Source organism: Zosterops lateralis, assembly GCF_965231275.1.
Source record: "Zosterops lateralis genome assembly, chromosome: 5".
Classification (NCBI taxonomy): Eukaryota; Metazoa; Chordata; class Aves; order Passeriformes; family Zosteropidae; genus Zosterops; species Zosterops lateralis.
In genome coordinates, this window is record NC_139766.1 from 45,279,375 (window position 1) to 45,298,652 (window position 19,278).

Below are 19,278 nucleotides of genomic sequence, written 5' to 3' on the forward strand. Positions count from 1 at the left end.
TGCTGTCAGGCACATGGTGTGATTCTGAGGATGGTCCTGCACAGGGACTGGAGCTGGACTCAGTCGTCCTGATGTGTTTCTTCCAGCTCAGCATATTCAATGATTCTACCGATTTAATTTATTTTCATGAAAAAAGTCTGCAGATGTAGCACCCTGGTTATTGCCAATTAACTCCCATTCCCCTTCCAATGTTTTGAAACTCTACACCAAAGTGAGTGTGTGTGTGGAGAGGGAAGGGGTGATTGATCACCCCTAAAGGATTTTCCACCAACTCCCATTACTTTCTTCTGCTAAAAGACTGGCATCAGTCATCAAATTTCAAATTTCAGAAATGTCATGATTACAAATATCACAAGGGCTGTGTGTTTTTTTAAAATAAAAATTGTAAGAGTTATAAATATGTCAGAGGGTTGAGGTGGCCATCACTTTGTATAACACCACCAACATACCAGGATTTGGCTTTCAAACAGAAACTGAAGAAAAACTGCAATGTGAGATATGACCAACAGTCAGCTCAGTGCAACTTTGACACTGGAGCCTCTCTTTATAAAGCAGTCCCAGGTAAAAACCACAAATTCTTGTTCTGAAGGACTAGTGAGCAGTGTAGTGTCATCTCTTCCACAGGAGTAACAACAACAATAAAGAAAGGAGAAAGAACAATTAATACTTCAAACAAAATACTCTTTTTATTAGAGTATTTTTGATTAAACATACAGAACTCAGGATTGCTATTTAAAATTTTTATCGCTCAAAGTTTTTCCCTCTAGAAGGATGGTAACACAATCTCAGTGCATATTATATGGAAGGATCATACCTCTCAAGTGTCCTGCTCATAAATCAGAGCAACACTGCGTGTACTTGATGTGCAAGCAAGGAGGGAGTGCTGTAATGCAATTAACAAACAAAAAATGCACCATCAATACATACACAGTCAGCTCCACAACCAGTGATCCAGAGAGTAACATCACGTGGCTTCAGGAATGAGGAAAAAAACAGTTCTTGACCATGAAAAAGAAATAGGTAACAGATTCATACTTGTATGAGTCCTAGGCATTCCTCCTTCAAAAGGACTACACAGGACTGCAACTTCAGCCACTGGTTTGGAAGATTTTTCTGAAGCCTCCATTGTACTGGGAGTGTGGGCAGAAATCTTGCTGAAAAAGGGAAATAAACACGTGATCCTACAGCCCTTGTGCAGCTCCAAACACATCCACCATCACAGGCAGCCTGGTGAAGCACTTGCTTATGCTTGAAATACATCTGCTGTGGACCGGCTTCTGCACTGGAGCCTTGGCATGTGCTTGTTTCTCTGTTCCACACATGGGACATCAACAAAGTAGTGTGTGGAGGTACCTACACCCCAGCTGCCCCCACCTGCCAGTACCAGTTCCTGGAGTACACTCCATTGCTATCAGATTTGGTATATATTCATATACATTTATGAATATATATATATATATATGCAAACTTTATACTTTGTTTGCATCCACACACAAATACTACACCCAAGACCTGCAATTCTGTGCCTTTTCATACTGTTGAGCAAAACCTAAGCAATTGCCAGTTTTCAATTACACATGGTTAAGTTTTGTAGACTTACTTTTAAAGAATTGAAAAGTACAGTTTAGAAGTAAACTTGGTCAAGGTCATCACTGCACGAGGTACAGGCAAACCTGGTGAAGTTGTACTTATCAAATGTGCTGTGATGGAATGTCCAATGGCAGATTTCTTCAAATGAAAAGTCCAGACAATTGAGAGGTATGCAGAAAACTTGTCTTAAATACTTGAAGCTACATGTGCAATCTTACAGAACACAAGCTACAGTTACAGACATAACAGTAAATCTTATTAACCAATAGTGCATAAGAACTTAAAAACAGTCAGTGACATCAGTTCAGCCAGTGACTTCCAAAAAAGTCATGCCTCAGCTGCATTGAGGGGGAAAAAAGAAAAAAAAAAAGAGATGGGAAAACTCATTCTTAGGCAAGTTTAACATGAAGTTTTAATCTACATTTTAAAAGCTGTTTTATTATATATTTGTATATATATGCTATGTATAAAATAAATTAAAAAGGGGAAGGAGGAAATAGCTTTGTATATGCTTCAAATTAACACAGACCAGTAGTTCCATAAATGAATATTTTACCATCTTTGTGGTAAGAAGTTGACATAAAAGTTCAAAACCATACAATACTTATAAATAGAAAGAGTTCGAAAGATACTTTTTTTAAAAAATGGAATTTAAACATCATTTTCTCTTCCCCTACAATACACTTCAGTTTTTTATGTCAGCATCAATACATTTACAGAGTGTTTGAATGTCACATCCACAGAATTGGTAACAAAGCAGGTAAAAGAGCTAATGGTGTTAAAATTTAGGACTTTTTTCCCCAAGTAACTCTACCTGCTCCTCAGCCTCCTGAAATGAAGGCTACCAACATTCATCACCCAGTCTGAGGTATGGGCAGAAGAAAATCTGCAACTGGTACTCTCCAACTCACCTTGCCCCTACTAAAATATAGCAACAATCTATTGGTCTGGTAATTGGCAATGGTGGTGGACAATCTCTTACCTCCATTCAGCTTGTATATAATTTAATCCTGGTATTAAAAAAAAAATTCAAAACATAATATTAATGTTTAACTTAAAAAACAAAAAAACAAACAAAAAAACCCCACCAACACCCCCTAACTTTAAATCTTTGAAACTATGTTTAAATGTTGTTCCTGGTTTAAAGCTTCACATAAAACATTGGACAGAAGGATGACAATTTTAAACCAAGAGAGCACCTAAAAACATACCATAGGTAAAAATGAAATCAATCATCTCTCCACTTCATAAAAACGTAGAAACCCTGTCAGCAACAGTAGTACACTCAGAACGAACAACGTCAAAAGGAGCATCTAGAATACTCAAGAGGCTTGCTACGCTACTTCTCTTTATTGCCCATTCTCTCATTTGTATGGATGGCCACTGCATGACAAGATGCCTGTGGATAGTTCTCTGATCTTCCTTTCACCACTGCTGCCAGCTGAAGTCGTCATTGCTGCCAAAGACCAAGAAAAATCCTAGGATCGTGGCAAAGATGACCGTATTCCCGGTAAGAACGAGTGCACATGCGCCCCAGTAAATCTGTGAACAGTGGGATTCAGTTAGACACATCTGGAGCTGAACACTAACAAGACAAAAGGTAACATCTTATTGTCCCATTCTCAACAAAGTTCAGTAACACGTCCATGATGCAAGAGGCATTGTTATTTGTGGTTACACCAAGCAGGCTGGGTTTACCCAAAATTACTTGACAAATTCACAGCCAGCCAAGCAGCACTGCAAGTTTCTTCTAGCTGTACTCAAAGCATTGGTTAGCAGGCACAACTGGTTTGGTATGTAAAGTAAGGCTAGACAAGAGCACCAAACACATCTGCAACCCAGGTATGCTGTAACACTCTAGAAGGCGGATGTTTTCACAGGAGAGTAAGTGGATTACTCAAAGGGCGTGAGGCATTCAAACTGCCCATCTGAGCTACTCTTGCCTAAAGACATTTATGAAAGTGCACTCCATGTTTTTTTACTTACTAGTGCTTTCTGACATTCATACAAACAACGAGAACTTCCAAAGTATCTTAGTGAAAAGCTGTATACTGGGAAATATGTAATGAGAACTTGGAAGTTTAAGAAAATAACACTAACATCATTTACAGTGAGTACAAAAATGCTTTTTTGTTTATTCATGCTGCTATAGCTCAACTATTCCACAAATTGTCTTCAAAATATTCTTTACACTTCTATATTTGGTTACTTCCCTGTTAAATTTTCACAGTACTTTCTGTCTCATTTTCTCTGCATTGCATTGTTAGGCTTTATTCCATGACCACGTGAAGCAACTGGCAATCACAATGTTCTGCCATGCTCCCATTTCTGTATTGATTTTTCTTGCCAAAAAATGATCTTATTCTGGTTCCAAAAGTATGCAATTAGAAGAGTTATTTAGTGCATGAAAGCTTTACCTTCAATAAACAAACAAACAAACAAACACAAAGAACAAAGTTTTCTAGGAAAAAAAAAAGGCAGTCACAGGTTGAAATATTACTAACCAGTTCTGCTCTTGCAAACACTATGGGCAGCCCAAATGCTGAGACCACAATGCCTGTCGTAAGGAATATTGCCAGCTCCTTGCAGGCATTACTTGTAGCATCCGTGTCATCTACCAATCTTCTTGCTATGCAGTATGGGATAGGAGAAAGGATGTAAAAAAACAGAACAAACAGTGGCCAGTACTGGCTGGAAAAGAAAGGAGAAGAAAAGTTTTAGTTATTTGGATTTACTTCCTGCTCCTCCTAAAAATCAATGCAAGGCATTTTCCCCATCCAGCATCCCCATTTAGGAAAGACAGACCAGCCCAGAGAAGGCAAATCCTGACATAAATCCAACAGACCATATGTGTGAGTGGCCTCAGCTGATCTCAACAGCAGCAGAGCTCTCTAACAGGAGAGATTTCATAAAGCAAGATTTCACTAAGCAAGCCTAAATCTAATGCAACCTCACAAGGTGAGCTCAACTCCAAGTTTATCCTGTCAGCTCTCCAGACTAGATTTCTCAGGCACATTGTTTCAATAAAACTTCACAGCATTGTTTGAAAGGCAATTGCATAAGGGTCTTCTTCCCAAGGGTTTCTGTCATTAGCATTGGTTTTATAACGAAAGAAACCTGGCCTAGGAATTCTAGTCATATAGATACTAACTGAAATTCACAACCAATCACAAGTCTATCGACAGGACATTTGGTATTTATTCAACAGTGAATAACTCATTTTAAAGTATTTTCCGTAAAGTCAACATTCACTTGCAAAGAGTCAAAGCCATCGGCCTTACTATCTGATCACTTGATCTGCTACTTTGTATCTCCTGAAAACCAAGAGATAGGACACGGTGTCGGGAAAGTTCAGATAGCAGCTGCAATTACTCGAAATGCTACAAGTGTGGGACACAGCCAAGGATCCACCCGACAGTCACCGAGAGCCCAGCTACCCCTGGGCAGCCACAGAAAATGCAAACGCTTCCCTGGATAACACACTTGCTCCCACCTGGGGAGGTGTCGCTGTCTGATGGCCAACCACAGCAGGACACCAGTCCAGATAGAGCAATGCATCCTTTCACAGATTGCAGCCACGCCTGGTAGTTTAACATTTGCTGCCACTGCTTTTTAGGATTAATTAATGGTCTCTTTTTTTATCCTCACCCCAATCTTTTGAAACAAAAGCCAAAAAAGCCCAACCAGCCAAAAAAAAACTCCCTCAATAACCCCACCAAAAAACCTAAGGCCCCTTCTACACAGAGAGAACTTATTATCACTGTGGACGCCGGGCTCCTCTGAAATTACAAGAGGAGTAACAAAGAAATAGAAGAATAGAAGGAGAGTGCACGATACTTGTATTGGGGCAGGGCACATCCGAGCATCAAGAACATCAGTCCGACCGCTCCCCCAAAGGACAGGCTGATCAGCGCTACAACGAGAACAAATCGAACCAACATGAGGAGTGCACCGCGCCGTGCAAAACACCGTCCGCTACCGGCAAACGAACGCGGGGCTCGGCGCAGCCCCGGCCTCCCGGCGGAGCGGGGGCACTCGGGCTCCCGAGGCGGCTCCCGGCCCCTCCCGGCCCGGCCCCTCCCCTCCCCGTTACGGGCCGTGCGCGCACCTTTGATTCCCGCCATGGCGCCGCCCGTCCCGCCAGCCGCGCCGCACCGGAGAGGCGCGCGCCGGGAACCGGAACTGCCGCGCGGAACCGGAAGCCACTTCCGGCGAAAGGGAAGGCCCCACCCCGCCCGGGCCGACCCCATGACGCTCATACGTGGCGCGCGCAGGCACCGCCGCGGAAGCCCCGCCCCCCTCGCCGCCCATTGGCCCCACGGCACGTTGGGGCGGGGCTTCTCCCCGGGCCCCGCCCCCCGGGCCCAGCGGGTGACAGCTCCTGGTGCTGCCATGGCGGCCATGGCGCTGCTCCTCCTGCTTTGCGCCGCCGCGGGACCCGCGCTGGCCTGGGACCGACTGGGTGAGACCCGCGGGGAGAACGGGGACTCAGCGCGCCCTCAGCCGCCCGTGCCGTCTCTCCCGGCGCGGTGGCGGCTCCTCGCGGCCCGGCACTGCGCGGGGCTGCCGTTTTAGTGGTGGTCGGAACGGGGGGAAAAGGGCCTGTACCGGGGTCCGCGCCGGGAAAGCGTTTGGGTTTGGGCTCCCTCTGAACCCCGCAGTGCGGTCAGTGATGGTGTCTGCCTGCGTGGAGCAGCCAGAGCCGCCTCGGGAGGAAATGGGGCCCTGCCGTGTTTCCCTCTGATGCTTCCTGGAGCTTCATCTCGTAAAGATGCAGGCCTGTTGCTTCCCTCTGTGTGGCCAGCCTTTTCCTGAGACGAGGCCCCTGTAGCCAGGAGGAGTGCACCCGCACGAGCACTGAGAAGCAGTAGGAAGAATTTATTCACAGGAAGGGTGATCAAATATTGAAATGGGCTCCCGAGGATGGTGGTGGAAATCATCGTCCCTGGAGGTGTTTAGGGGAAAACTGGACGTGGCACTCAGTGCCGTGGTCTGGTTGGCATGGTAGGGTTCTTTTATCGAGGTTGGAGTCGGTGATGGCAGAGGTCTTTCCCAGGCTGATGGATTCTGTGATTCTTTGCGCTGCCTGTTCCAGGGAAGGTTCTGCTGCGGGATGTCCAGGCGCTCACTCTGCACAGAGGGCAGTACACCACGTCCAGGAGGACGGCTGCCGTCCCTCAGCTGCAGTGCACTGGGGGCTCTGCCGGCTGTTCCCGTGTCCCTGAGGTTGTCCAGTGCTACAACAAAGGATGGGATGGCTATGATGTACAGGTAACTGTTTAAAACTTGTTTATGGAATCACTTTCCCCCAAGTTGGTAAATTCTGAAGGAGCGAAGAGTAGGGAGCTGGGTTGTCGGTTCAGGTGCTTTTTGTTACATGAACTCTTGCAGCTAAAACTTAACCTAAATACTTTTAAGTTTGACTTTTCCAGAACTACTGTAGGTATATGTTTGAAGTGTTTTTGAGAGAGGTAATGTAAAAGCATGGCATAGCAAACCTTTGCTGGTTATAGATAAAATGCTGCTTGAGTTTATAAAATCAAAATCTTGGAAACCCCAGAGGATGTTTTGAATTATTATTGCTGTGTGAATTTTTATTTTTTATTAATATGAAAAGGGCTTCTAAATATTTGCTTCACTTCAGCTCTACCTTTTAAAAACTAAATTTCAGACTTTTCTGACTTTCACTTGCATCTTAGGATGTAAGTGCTAGTCAGTAAAGAGTCTTGACTTTCAGCTGTTACCAAGGCCCCTGTCAATAGGTAACAAGGAATCAAGGCTGAAAGTAATTGCTAAAACTGATACAGTATTGTGAAAGAACAGGCAAATACTAATTGGCAGTTGGTACTACTGTAGTGAATTACTAATTTAGAAACAACTACTCTCTTATTTTCTTTCCAAAATATGTGTCATGTGCCATTAGAGATCCCTACGTTTGGGTACCTCAGGGGATTGTGAGCCTGAGGATCCACCTATGTTCAACCAGAGAAATACCCAATATAAGTGTTAAGTGTTCCATATGGATGCCTAATGATGTCTGTCCCAGTTTGTTTTGATTTCTGCATAGACACAAATGGACACAATGGTGCACTGGATTTCGGGCTCACGTGTTGCGTTTTTGTAGCTGCCATTGAGTTTGCACAGGACAGGCATTTATAAAGTAGCTGTTGCACAGGGTACAGCACTTTTTTAGAAGTATTGCTATATCTCAAGAAGAGATATTTGAAAAACATGTTCAGTGAAGAAAAACAAAATCTTCCAGAGTTGTAATTCTTCAGTGTTCTGAAAGATAAGATCTTTTTTAAGTTTTAGGATTTAAAATTTATTTAGATATCAAATTCCTACTCCTTTTCAAAATAGGAGCACACAGAAGTTTCTTACCTATGGCCTGTAGATGATTTGGTAGCAATTACAGCTTTATTTCAGGGCGTGTGTGAGGAAGCAGATGTGTGTTTTCATCTTTGGTGCAGTATATTTTATGTTGTGTTGTGTTTATTTTTCCAGTGGCAGTGCAAAGCAGACTTGGAAAATGCCTACCGTTTTGGACAAATGGAAGTGAGCTGTGAAGGCTACGATTACCCAGATGATCCTTACATACTAAAAGGCTCCTGTAGTTTGCTGTTCAAGCTAGAGCTGACTGAGGAAGGTGAAAGGAAAGTGAAGAACTCTGGAAGCTTTGGTTCTAGCTATTACCAGTCAAGGAAAGATTACTCTGATTCTGGTTCTGGAGCAATTTTTGTAATTGTTCTTCTTGTTCTTGCTTTTGGAGTATACAAGTTCTTCCTCAGCAACCAGCAGTCTCAGCAGAGTTCTGGGCACAGTGATGGCTTCTCTCAGCCCTTCTGGCAGAGTCAGCAGGCACCTCCTCCTCCTGGTTTTAAGTCCACCTTCACAGGTAGGGCTCTGAGCCATTTACAGTATTCAAAAGAGCAAGCAGGATTGTCCTGTTTTGTCTCTGGTAAGGGAAGGTGGGATAGAGTTAAAACCACAGCATTTGCAGGCAACTGCTGAATTGGCTGCAGAGCCTACAGCCAGCTTTGTGTTCTGCTCTTTGTTCAAAAGAGGAAATAAGGGCTTGGTTTTCCACAGGCATTCAGGGCAAGCTGCCCTTTGAACCTTTGAAAAGCCAGCTCCCCATGCTCTGCAAGCATTCTTTTCATCACCTGTGAAATAGCAGGATTGTGACAGGGAGAATAATTGTCCTAGGTAGTCTTGAAAAGAGAATGTTCTTACACAGCCAGAAAAAAACCCATGTCAAAGAAGCACTCTGAAATTTTACAGAATGGCCTTTCAGCCCTCATTTCATTCACAAAGCAGTTGATGAAGTTGAGTATCATGTACCAGTCCTCTGTTTAACAGGGCTTCAGTGTAGTCCCAGCAGCTGAAAGATTTGGTTCCCAGAGCAGAGAACAGTGTTTGTGAACTGTCATTGGAAGGTACAGCGTCTGAGTCTCATGTGGGGCCTTTCATCTGAAGCTGAAAATTACAAAAGCAGTGACAGGGCTGCTGTGGGGAAAAGAGGCAGTTTTTCTTTTCCCAGAAAACTGGTGACTTCTGTCACGTAATAAATGGTCTTCCTTAAGCCATCATAGTGTCTCAGGGAAATAAACATTACTCATCTGGCGTCTGACTAACTCGTTTAACCCTGTAAACACGCAAGCTGCTCACAACACTGGAACTTAAATTACCTTCTCACAAGTTACATTATTTTATTTATTTATTTATTTTTAAACAGAAGGTATTTTGGCAAGAAAATACATAGCAAAGATTAGGTTTACTTAGTTGAAAGTTTATATTTTAATAATGCTTATTCATGCTTTCTCCAAGTTTTGTTCAAACAGCTCTGCCAACAGAGGGTGCAGTGTAATTCTTTAGGATACCCTTGTGCAGGGCATACACAGCAGAAACTTTCAGCTGTACCTGCACCAGAAAATTAAAGGGAATCTGCTTCTGTTGGCTTTGCAAATTGGTTTTCATATAGTCATGTCAGACTGTCTGTCTGTGCTGTGTGGGCATCATTGGCCATGTGTGGACATGGCACTGGCTGTACTGTGCTGGTCAGCAAGAGACCTGGCCATGACACAACAGCTCTGTCACACTGGGCACAGGCAAAACAATGAAGGGTTATTTTAATTTTTTTTTCTGTTCAGTTCCTTGTTCAGTAAGTTGCCCCAATGCATTTTTTCTTTGCAGGAGTCTTGAATCTAGCAAGGGCAGGGCCTTGAGAATGTTTTCATGAGGATTGCTGAAAACTGAGACACTTAAAATACACATTGGGAGCCACGTAATGCTTAACTTGTGATGTTTTTAATATGGCATGTCAATGATTTGTGTTTAGATTTCAGACAGAGTAAGGAGGAAAACTGAAATGTGGAGCCAGATTAAAAATACTAAGTGTTAGGCTACTTCATGCATTTAGTGTCTGCCTTACACTGTGGGAGCAGAGCAAAAGCACATCTGTGAGTGTGTGTGTCCATGTGTTCCAGGAATGTGTTAGTCTTTGGAAACTTGGACAGTAATGAAAAGCAATGTTGTTTACATATTGCTGTTAATATTTAATTTGCCTAATTTTAAATCCCCTTAACATGCCAAATGTGTCCTGTGAAACTTGTTTAGCTAGATTATCTTAATTAAATTCTGTTTTCTTTCAGTTGTTTGACATGATTCTTAATGTTTACTCTAGATATTTCAACAAAAAATTACTCAGTTTTCTGAGTCAGTGTTCAGTCATGGTGCTTTTGAACAAATGAGTTAGTTCTTCTCTGATTAACATTGTTTTCTCAGCAAATTAAGTAATTTTCTTGTTGTTGTTCCAAATCAGCATAATTTAATAGTATATCATCCTAATAAGAGTTTATATTTCTCCCCACACATTCAAAATGAAATTGAACATCAAATCCAGTCTAGACTGAAACTGATTATTTCATTATTGTTTTATCTTCTGTGAATTCAAACAACCCATATAAGTTTGAAGACAAACCAGGCCCTCTAATTTTTACCTATGTCATCTCTGGTTCAGGTGGGCATGTTTCAGGGAGACCCTCATTGTTATCTTCAGTCCTTTTTGTACTTCCTTATGTGTTTAAGCCCGTGGTTGAGCTTATTCTTGCATCCATGATTTTTGCTAGACCAGAAAATTATTCTACTTTGCGTTTGTATTTTCTCTTTTTCTTTCTAAATGGAAGACATTCGTTGTGACTCAGAACCTCATGTTATGCAGGTCATATGTAAAAAAATTTGTGACTCTCCTTCCCCCACAACCTACTTGATATGCTTGCTGTTTCATCGAGGTATTTGTCAAGCTTGGTGACTCATGCATGATGAAAACTTTGCAATGTGATTGCAGCGAGCTTGGCTTTTGATAACAAGTGCCAGACTAGGATTACCAGGAACAATACCAGTAATGTTAGCCTTACACTGAGCCACTGTGACTCAAACCGTGCAGCTGTGCTCAGTGAGATTAGGAGCTCTGTGTCCTTGTGGTTTGCTCACTGTGCAGTGTTACCTACTTGATTTGTCTTCCTGCATCTGCTTCTGGCCTGCTCGGTGACCTTCAGCAGATTATTCTTTCTTCATTTCCTTTTCTATTTTTAATCTAACTTGTGTGTTTATAGATCAGTGGGCGGGATTCTTTCCATGTTTTGCAAACATCAGGGTTGTGAGATGAAGTGGAAGCAGATTTTTAACATAAAACTCTTTATAGTAGTGTTAGTTTATGTGGGATTTCCTGCTTTCTGAAATGTGAGGCCTTTCAAGTTAAGCTTGATCAAGAATCTGCTGAAATCAGGAGAAGTTTGTTGTCTAATTTTCCATTATCTTTAACAGGAGAGAATTTTGTTGCAACAGCTGGCCTGAGGATAAGTCTGTTACTAACTTACACTTCCTATTTTCATTTTGTTTAAGATGACAACAGCTTTGGAGCTCACTCCCATCACGGAACCAGTTCAGGACCAGGATTTTGGACTGGATTAGGAGCAGGAGGCTTGCTAGGCTACTTGGCAGGCAGTCACAGGTAAAATATGCATACTGTCAGATTTTAAGCATTTAAGCTTTCAGGGGGTATGCCATATATTATATTGACATTGTTTCTAAGATTTCAGGCCTGTGTCATTCAAGTTTAAAAATCTTCCCACTAGAAGAATTTTGAGCAGTTGTTTGTAGCTCCAGGACTAGAGACATTTCAAACATGTTTATAAAGCAGAATTGGGAGGACTGAATTACTTCATTCTGCTTCCTCTGACATGGCATGATGACCTGCAAATTTAAATTGAGCATTTAAAAAACAATTTATCTGCAGAATGCCTTAAAACGCAAATAGTCATATTAAGCATATAATCATCTCTCTATTGATCTCTTGTATCAGTGTCAGCTTTCCTAAAATAAATCTGCATGGCCATATTTGGTGTAGACTTTTAGACATTGAGAATGCATCATTTTTAGATTAACAGTTTAAAGAGAGCAGTTGCTGCCATTTTAGGCTTCACTGGAGAAAATATGAGATTCCTGCAGGGAATCTTCAGAGCCTAAGCAGTTTTATCTATTTATCAACTAACTTGCCTATGTATCAAGTCTACTCCTGTAGAAATGTAACAGATTAGAGAGTAAAATATATGGACAGGAGTGTGCTAAGCATCTGTGTTGTAAAGCTGTGGGCTATTTTTAATAACAAAAGCCTTATATTAATTCTGCTAAGAATTTTTCTAAGGTATAATGTGTTAAAGTTTTTACTGACCTGGTATTTCTTCAGGCTTAAATACATGACTCTTGTATTGAGGCATTATATTTATGTAGTATTTACATACAGGTTAGTTCCCTGATTTCTATACATACCCCCATTTCAGTAGCCACAAATTATTGTTCAAGGTCAGAGATCTGAGTAAGTCCAAATATATAAACAAGCTTCCTAACTTGGGCTTCTTTTTGTTTAAAACAGTCTTTGGTCCACTACTATTTAATTTGATTTCTTAGGCTTTTGAAATTATGTGCCTCAAAATGCTGGTGCCAGGAAGTGTGAGAGAGCTGTTTGTAAATTTCAACAGCAGGAAATTCCATATCCATAGAAGCAAGTAATTTTAAGTGAGTGAGTCAAAGACCATGATATGTTAGAGTTACTGGTATGATCTTTTCAAGATAGTTAACAGGAGGATGTTTTGTCTTGCCAAACGTGGCTGGGATGTAGGTGATGCCAAAATGCATTTAAACTTCAGATTTCAAATTACTTTCTTGTCTGACAGAATCTAAAGTCAAAATTTCAGAGAGAAAAATTTCCTCATTTGCAATTGTTAGAATTCCTTACTCTGAAGTATAAAGCTTAATCTCCTTTTGAAAGTCTACAGATTATGATATCACAGCACTGAACGTCCTTGCTCTCAATGTGTTAAATACATTAAATAGGAATATTTCCAGCTTTTAAATAACTGCTTACAGTTTTCCCTTGGAGGTGCAGTTCTCTTGTTTGGAATGGTATCTTCTTAATTTTTCCCAAGGCCACTAATGAATCCTTCCTCCTGCTCTGTTTCATCCAGAGCGCAGCCACGTTCCCCGTATCACAATATGTGGACAGATCCCACAGCTGTACCTCCTATGCATGGGTACTCAAGGAATTCCACAGAAGGCAGCAGTTCAGGAACAAGAACTGCTTCTGGTAAGGCAAAACACCTTTTAATTTCTTGAAGCTCAAGAGACTTGTCAAAAAAACTTGTCAAAAGCATGCAGATGTTCATTGCAGTCCAGCGAGCATCCTTGTTTTATTTTACCAGTTGGTGTAGATGGCATGTCTGAGTCCTTTCCTTCTATTCCCTATAGAAGTAGGGCAGCACTGTGGGGCATGAAATTCCCCACAGGCCTGTGGTGGGCATGGCACCATCAGCATAGGGCTTGTCTTCACTGGCAAGGTACATTAAATTTAAGGCTTTCCCTTGTGATGTGCACTACGCATGCCCTTCTCTAGCAAACATGCACAGACATGTTCTCTGTAGAATGCAGGTTAACTAATCTGCAAGAACAGGATAGTTTCCAGGCCAGTCAGCTCGCAGTTGCTTGCTGTTCTGCTTCATGTGAATATATTTTACCTCGTCTCCCTTGCCACCTTTAGCCTTTTAGAACTAGCGAGTTCAATGGAAAGGCCATGGTCAAGCTGACTTTTTTTTTTTTTATTTTGCAGGCTTTGGGGGCACAAAGCGAAGATGAAATTCTTGATGTTATTGCATCATTATTACATCAACTAAATCTTGTTGTGTACTTGCATTTCTTTTAGTAGTAGTATACTTCAGAAGCGGATATGAGGTGTGAAGGACTAGGCAAAGAATTCCTCACTTTCTCTGTGGACTCTCACTGCTACTTGGGATATCACAGGTGCTGGAACATCCAGTATTTCAAATCGGCAGCATCTCCTACAGAAAAAGCTTATCCAACTTAAAAAGAATGATGTTACAGTGGCCTTGAATCTGTTTGTACTTGAGGAATTATGGCAATGATAGCCTTACCAGATTTTCAAAGCATGTATCTTACTACTCATGTTCTGGGCTTAATTTCATTTGATCCAGAATTTCTTATAATTTTTTTCCTCTTTCATGGTAGTCCAGCACCTACCCGATATGACAAGAGTGCTGTTCTTTGAGGCTACTTTTGTTTGCCTTTGAAGAATTTATGTCAACTTTACTGTAAGTGCAGTCAGCTACTCAGATAAGTGTTGGAGTTCTTCCTCAGTGGACAAGAGCAAAACTGTGTATAAAGAGACTAACATTAGTATGTTTGTATCTGTGCTATGTGACTCTTGGAGCAAAAATGTGCAGATTCATGGATTCTCCATGTTACAGAGTTTATCCAAGGTGACTGTGCAAACCTGGGGGACTTTAAGTTATTGGGGGTAAATAAATAAGTAACTTGGAAATTTGGACCTTTTTCTGGAAGACTGAGATAATTTAAATTCAGATGATTACAGATATTTTGCCTGTATTGAGGTCACAGATTTTCCTTTTAATGGTGGATGTTGGCAGTGCTTTGAAAACTTGTAATGTGAATGGTCTGTCCTGCTAGATGTGAATGGTCTATCCTGCTACATCACCTGTCCAGGGTACAGTAAACCAAAGATGCTCTCTGCAAAAGGGAAGGGAGTGTTCTTAATGCAAAGATGATACAATCTCTGAGACACAGCAGGCCTTGACACTAAGCAAAGAAAGGAAATTGAATGTCTAATGGGATGTAGACTTCCAGAAATGTGCTTTTTAAAAACAAAGTGCTATCGAAGAGAGGGAAGCAGAGAGGCCTTGTTTTGTTCTGTGGTGATATTTTGGGGCCTCTGTGAAGTGTTAAGCAGTTCTAAGGTAACATATTCTCTCCTGGAAGAGGCATTGCTGGAAAAAAAGGAGAGAAATTCCTTAGGATTGTGGGGAGAGGGGAAGAGTGAAAAATGGACTGCTTGATCACCAGCTCTTCTCCAGAGCCCATGCTAACAGAGTGTAGAAGTGTATGTGTGGGCACAGCTTGTGTATGCTGGCAGCAGCCAGAAAAGCGTTGTCTTTCAGCCTTGTGAAAATACTGTGTCTGGAAACTGATATCAGCAATTAAAATGAAAGCAAAGCACTGTTCAGCTGATGCAGATTGCGTCTCCACAAGGAGATTAAGTAGGTCTGGTTAGTCAGAAAGTGATTCAGCATAACTCAGGGAAAAGCAACCATATCCATTCATGAGTACAGAAGGAATTACCTCATATGGTAACACCCAAGTTCAGTGTATGGCTTAAGCAACCAAAAGAGAAAAAAGCAGAAAAGAAAAGAAAAAAAATATACAAGCAAACCAAACCAGCAAATTCCAGAAGTCTTTATGAAGTCAACAGCAAGAAAAAGTGGTTCATGAAAAAGTGCTTGTACTAAGAATGTTATTTTGAAAGTATCAAATTGATAACTTGAGGTTGAGATGGTGGTTTATTTCTCAGAGCTACCTGGGAGTTGGGGGAAAATAACGGCATTAATAACCTTCACTATGAGCCTGAAAAGGGAAATGGCAAAGACCTTACTGATGGCCTCCCAGAAAGCTCTACTTTTTATGAGAAGTCCATAATAAGTTTCTTATCTTCATGACAAAGTGTAGCAAAAGAATATATTTTAATTATGGAGTTCTTAATTACTTCTAAGTGTATTCAGGTTAAGTTTGTCATGGTCAACATTTGCTTTGTCAACTAATTACATAACAATGAAACTGGATTTTTTTCTAAATGGTAGTTTGGAGCTGAAGTTTGACTCTTAAATTACAGCATGGTATGAAATGTTTTAGACTGTTTTCATTTGTACTTATGTGTTTATAGTTGCTGCATGAAATGTGATTTGATAAATAAATCTGATACATAAATCTACCATAGCTCCTGGATCTGTTTGAATATGTTTGCCCTTCCCTCTGATAAAGGACTGAAATTAAGTGAATAAGGAGTATTTTTGTCTTTAAATCACTATCTTGAGACCTGCAGAGGTGGCATTGTTTTTTTTCTCAGCGTTCTCTGTCTTGTCATCCACTTCCTGGGTAAATAATATTGTCCTTTACTCTCAGAAGCAGAGTGGGTGAGCTGTGTGTTTTTTCAATAAAATAAAAAAATACTGGGAATAGAGTTATTGTATTAATTAAGTTTTCAGTAACAAAATACCGAATCCTATAAAGAATTGAAAGCTTTCTTGTAAATCAAGGTTTGAGATCCGCATCTGCAGAAAAGCTGTGTTACGTCACCAAGTTCCTGGTTTTACAAGGTGGTGAGCTGAACCCTCCAAAAAAAAATATGATCACTGCTGCTGTTCCTGGTTGTGGACAGAGCAGAGCTCTACACAGGGATAGCCTAAGCTGACGTATTGGTTTTTAGATGGAGGATGTGTCACTGCTGAACAGAAACATGGTCTACACAGACAGTTTGTCTTGACAGTTGTAAACTGGGATTAAACGGAAGCCTGCAAATTCTGCTATCAGTGTTTCCTTCATCAAATGTTGCTGATGCTCCTGAGTGAAAAGAACTTGTGGAAGGTAGCTTAGAGATCATGCTTGTGAGAGACCTTGAGCTTCCTTCCTGAACATCAGATCTGGAGGGTCCTAGTCTCGCTTCTGCTCCTGGGCAGAGTTTTGGCAGCATTTTCACAGCTGCTTCATAGTTGCAAGGCATATGTAAATACTTGACTGGTTAAATGCTGTTGTAGATATTTGCAATTCTATTTGGAACCTGGGACCAGAACTGCTTGTACTCTGACAAGGCTTACATCCTCTCACAAAGCTAAAACTCACTACAGAAACAAAACTCCTGGTTTTACAGCTGACTTCCCATGAAGCATGTGATGAAAGGAAAAAAAAAAATGGACAGAGATAAGCTTTCTCTGTGCTGCTCTGTCTTGTGACTCAGCTGCCAGGTCAGATCTTGGCTAGCTCTGCAGACTTCAATGCTGTGCACCTTGCTCTTTTCCCTGGGTGCCATGTGTGTGTTTGACTTAGCACCAAGGCAAGACGGTAGGTGGTTAGTATTAAAAACAAAATTTTTCCGTTATCATCATTTTACATCACAGTTCCAAACAGGGAATTAAGCCAGGTGGTACAATTTCCACCACTAGGAGTTGTTGCACAGAGAAATCACTGAAGTAGCAAGCAATATAAATATAGTGAATAGCAAGCAATACCTACCTGCCTGCACAGCTGTCTAAAAGCTGAAAATGCAGCACTTGCACATAGACCACTGTCTACTCAGCACCAATTAAAACTGCTGTGTTTTTTTCTTCCTTACTAAAGCAAATCTGTATCCTTAATATTTTAAGAATTCCTAACAACCAGTGACTGTGGTACAGAAATAGCCCAGCTGCCTGTGAACTAAGGTATATGAGCAAACCCACAAAAATATTAAAATCTCACTCATGTCTCAGCAATGAAATCTCTACCAGCAGACAGTGCTGTTGTGTCCTGTTTTATCTATTGAAACATAATGTCAGGTCCCTCCTTCTCCTTCCATACCTATTGGGGCAGCTCGGAGTTGAGTGCTGTGTGGGAGAGGCTCCTTATCACTTGGCATATTTTACTGGAGCCTTCCTCTGCAGCCAGTTCTTTTGCTTTCCTAATATTGTGTGTAGCTGCACTAGTCTTCACTTTCTGACACCTCTTTTTCTATTGCAGCTGTGATTTGCCAATGCTAATGAAAATAATCAGCAGACTCTCTTTATGTGGCCTGTATATCTTATATCCTGTCTTCCATCTTGTAGTTCCCTCTGTTCTATCTGGGGGTCAATGTTTCTTTAGCAAGGAAAGGATGAGCAGCTGTAAAAAGTGCATTGAACTGGATATGGAGTATATAGATGGAGTAGATAGTGATGAAGTCAAGAGAGCCAACTGTCAGGCTGTGAATTGACCTTTGTGAACAGTATGTCTGTAGAAAGACATTTTTTTAACTTTCTGACAGAGAAGCATTTTTGTCAAAGGTACAGTATGGCAGCTGGAGATTGGAGCAGATTAAGGGCTGGTAAACTAGGAGCAAGGAGAAGACCTGGAAACACTCTCTCCATCCTAATTTAGGAATGACTAAGACTTGTAGCACCAGGAAGCTGGCCTAGGATGTGCTAGCTCAGCCACTCCACAGTCATGTCATTGCAGATTCTGTAGGTAGATGTATGTTTAAAGATACCAGGTACTTCTGAAAATGCAGAAGAAAGGCGACTTGGCCCTGCATCCATGTTTCTTGCCTTCTGCAGCGTGACTTAGAATGAACAGAGAAGGCCAAACATGGAAAGAGCAGCAAGCAACTATAACAAATGGTAGCAAGTAGGCCAAAGCAAAGCTTGCAGGTGAAGTCTGTGTCCTAGTATGTCCTGCCTGCTCACTCTTCTCACACAACAGCGGGAAATAGTAGGCAGTTCTAATAGCTGTTGTATCAGGATTGTTTTACTGGGTTTTCTTCATCCCTAAAGTTTAGTAACTACAGACAATTTCCAGTAATATGGATTGACACCTTTTGCTCTGAGGGCCATCTGAGCCATTTCATAGTTCAGACTTCAGACTACCCACTGTGAAATTTGGAGGAGACAAATCACTGCCTGCTTGAAGACCAGAGTCTCTAAGTACTGCATAGGGAACTTTTCCTCCTTTACTGCATTTGTCTTGACTTCCCTGGCATCAAGACTTATGCAGTCTTTGCTGTGCAACTTTATTTAGATGTCATTGTGCAGGATCCTCTGAGACCTGGCCTTGAGATCACAGCCCTGACATCATTGTTCCTGTAAGCCTTCTTCTCTATGCCTCCTGTGTCCTTGTAATCAGCATGTAGAGATGTCTTTATTGAGGCAGCACTAGAATTACCAGTGTAAATCCAGTGGTAAATCTGGAATCCAGAACACCTTTTGCTGCTGCTGCCTAATGGGAGTTATTCATCTCCCAGTCAGCTCCTGTGGTCATTTTCATGTCACTTGGCAGCTGTAAACATATAACATGTGCTTTAATGGACAGACAATAATTATGGTTGGGGGAAAAAGAAAAGGGAAAAAAAAGTGCAATGAATGTAGATAAAATGTTGAGTTGCAACAATTTTGCAGAGCTAACCTTCATGTGGGGTTACTTTATCAACATTCTTCTCCAGGAGCTGGATGAGTACTTTACCAATGTGGATTTAAATAATGCCATCAGTGTCTTCTGAACTGCAAGAATGGAAGACTTAGAACTGTAACAGGTTTGGAGTTC

At 41.4% G+C, this 19,278-nt stretch overlaps 2 protein-coding genes across 2 annotated transcripts; one reads left to right on the forward strand and one right to left on the reverse strand.

Moving 5' to 3' along the window:
* Nucleotides 1–660: 660 nt before the first annotated feature.
* LEPROTL1 (leptin receptor overlapping transcript like 1) lies at nt 661–5,766 on the reverse strand. The gene is made up of 4 exons (XM_083861665.1): nt 5,699–5,766; nt 5,428–5,503; nt 4,095–4,281; nt 661–3,132 (listed from the first exon to the last, which is right to left on the reverse strand). Exons 1-4 carry the CDS (start codon nt 5,712–5,714, stop codon nt 3,016–3,018), a joined length of 396 nt encoding a protein of 131 aa, XP_083717791.1. The 5' UTR covers nt 5,715–5,766; the 3' UTR covers nt 661–3,015.
* Nucleotides 5,767–5,951: 185 nt separating this feature from the next.
* On the forward strand, nt 5,952–16,192 carry SARAF (store-operated calcium entry associated regulatory factor). The gene is made up of 6 exons (XM_083861437.1): nt 5,952–6,052; nt 6,686–6,861; nt 8,095–8,485; nt 11,494–11,602; nt 13,116–13,234; nt 13,754–16,192. The coding sequence occupies exons 1-6, from the start codon at nt 5,983–5,985 to the stop codon at nt 13,777–13,779; spliced, it is 891 nt and encodes a 296-aa protein (XP_083717563.1). The 5' UTR covers nt 5,952–5,982; the 3' UTR covers nt 13,780–16,192.
* The last annotated feature ends 3,086 nt before the right edge of the window (nt 16,193–19,278 follow it).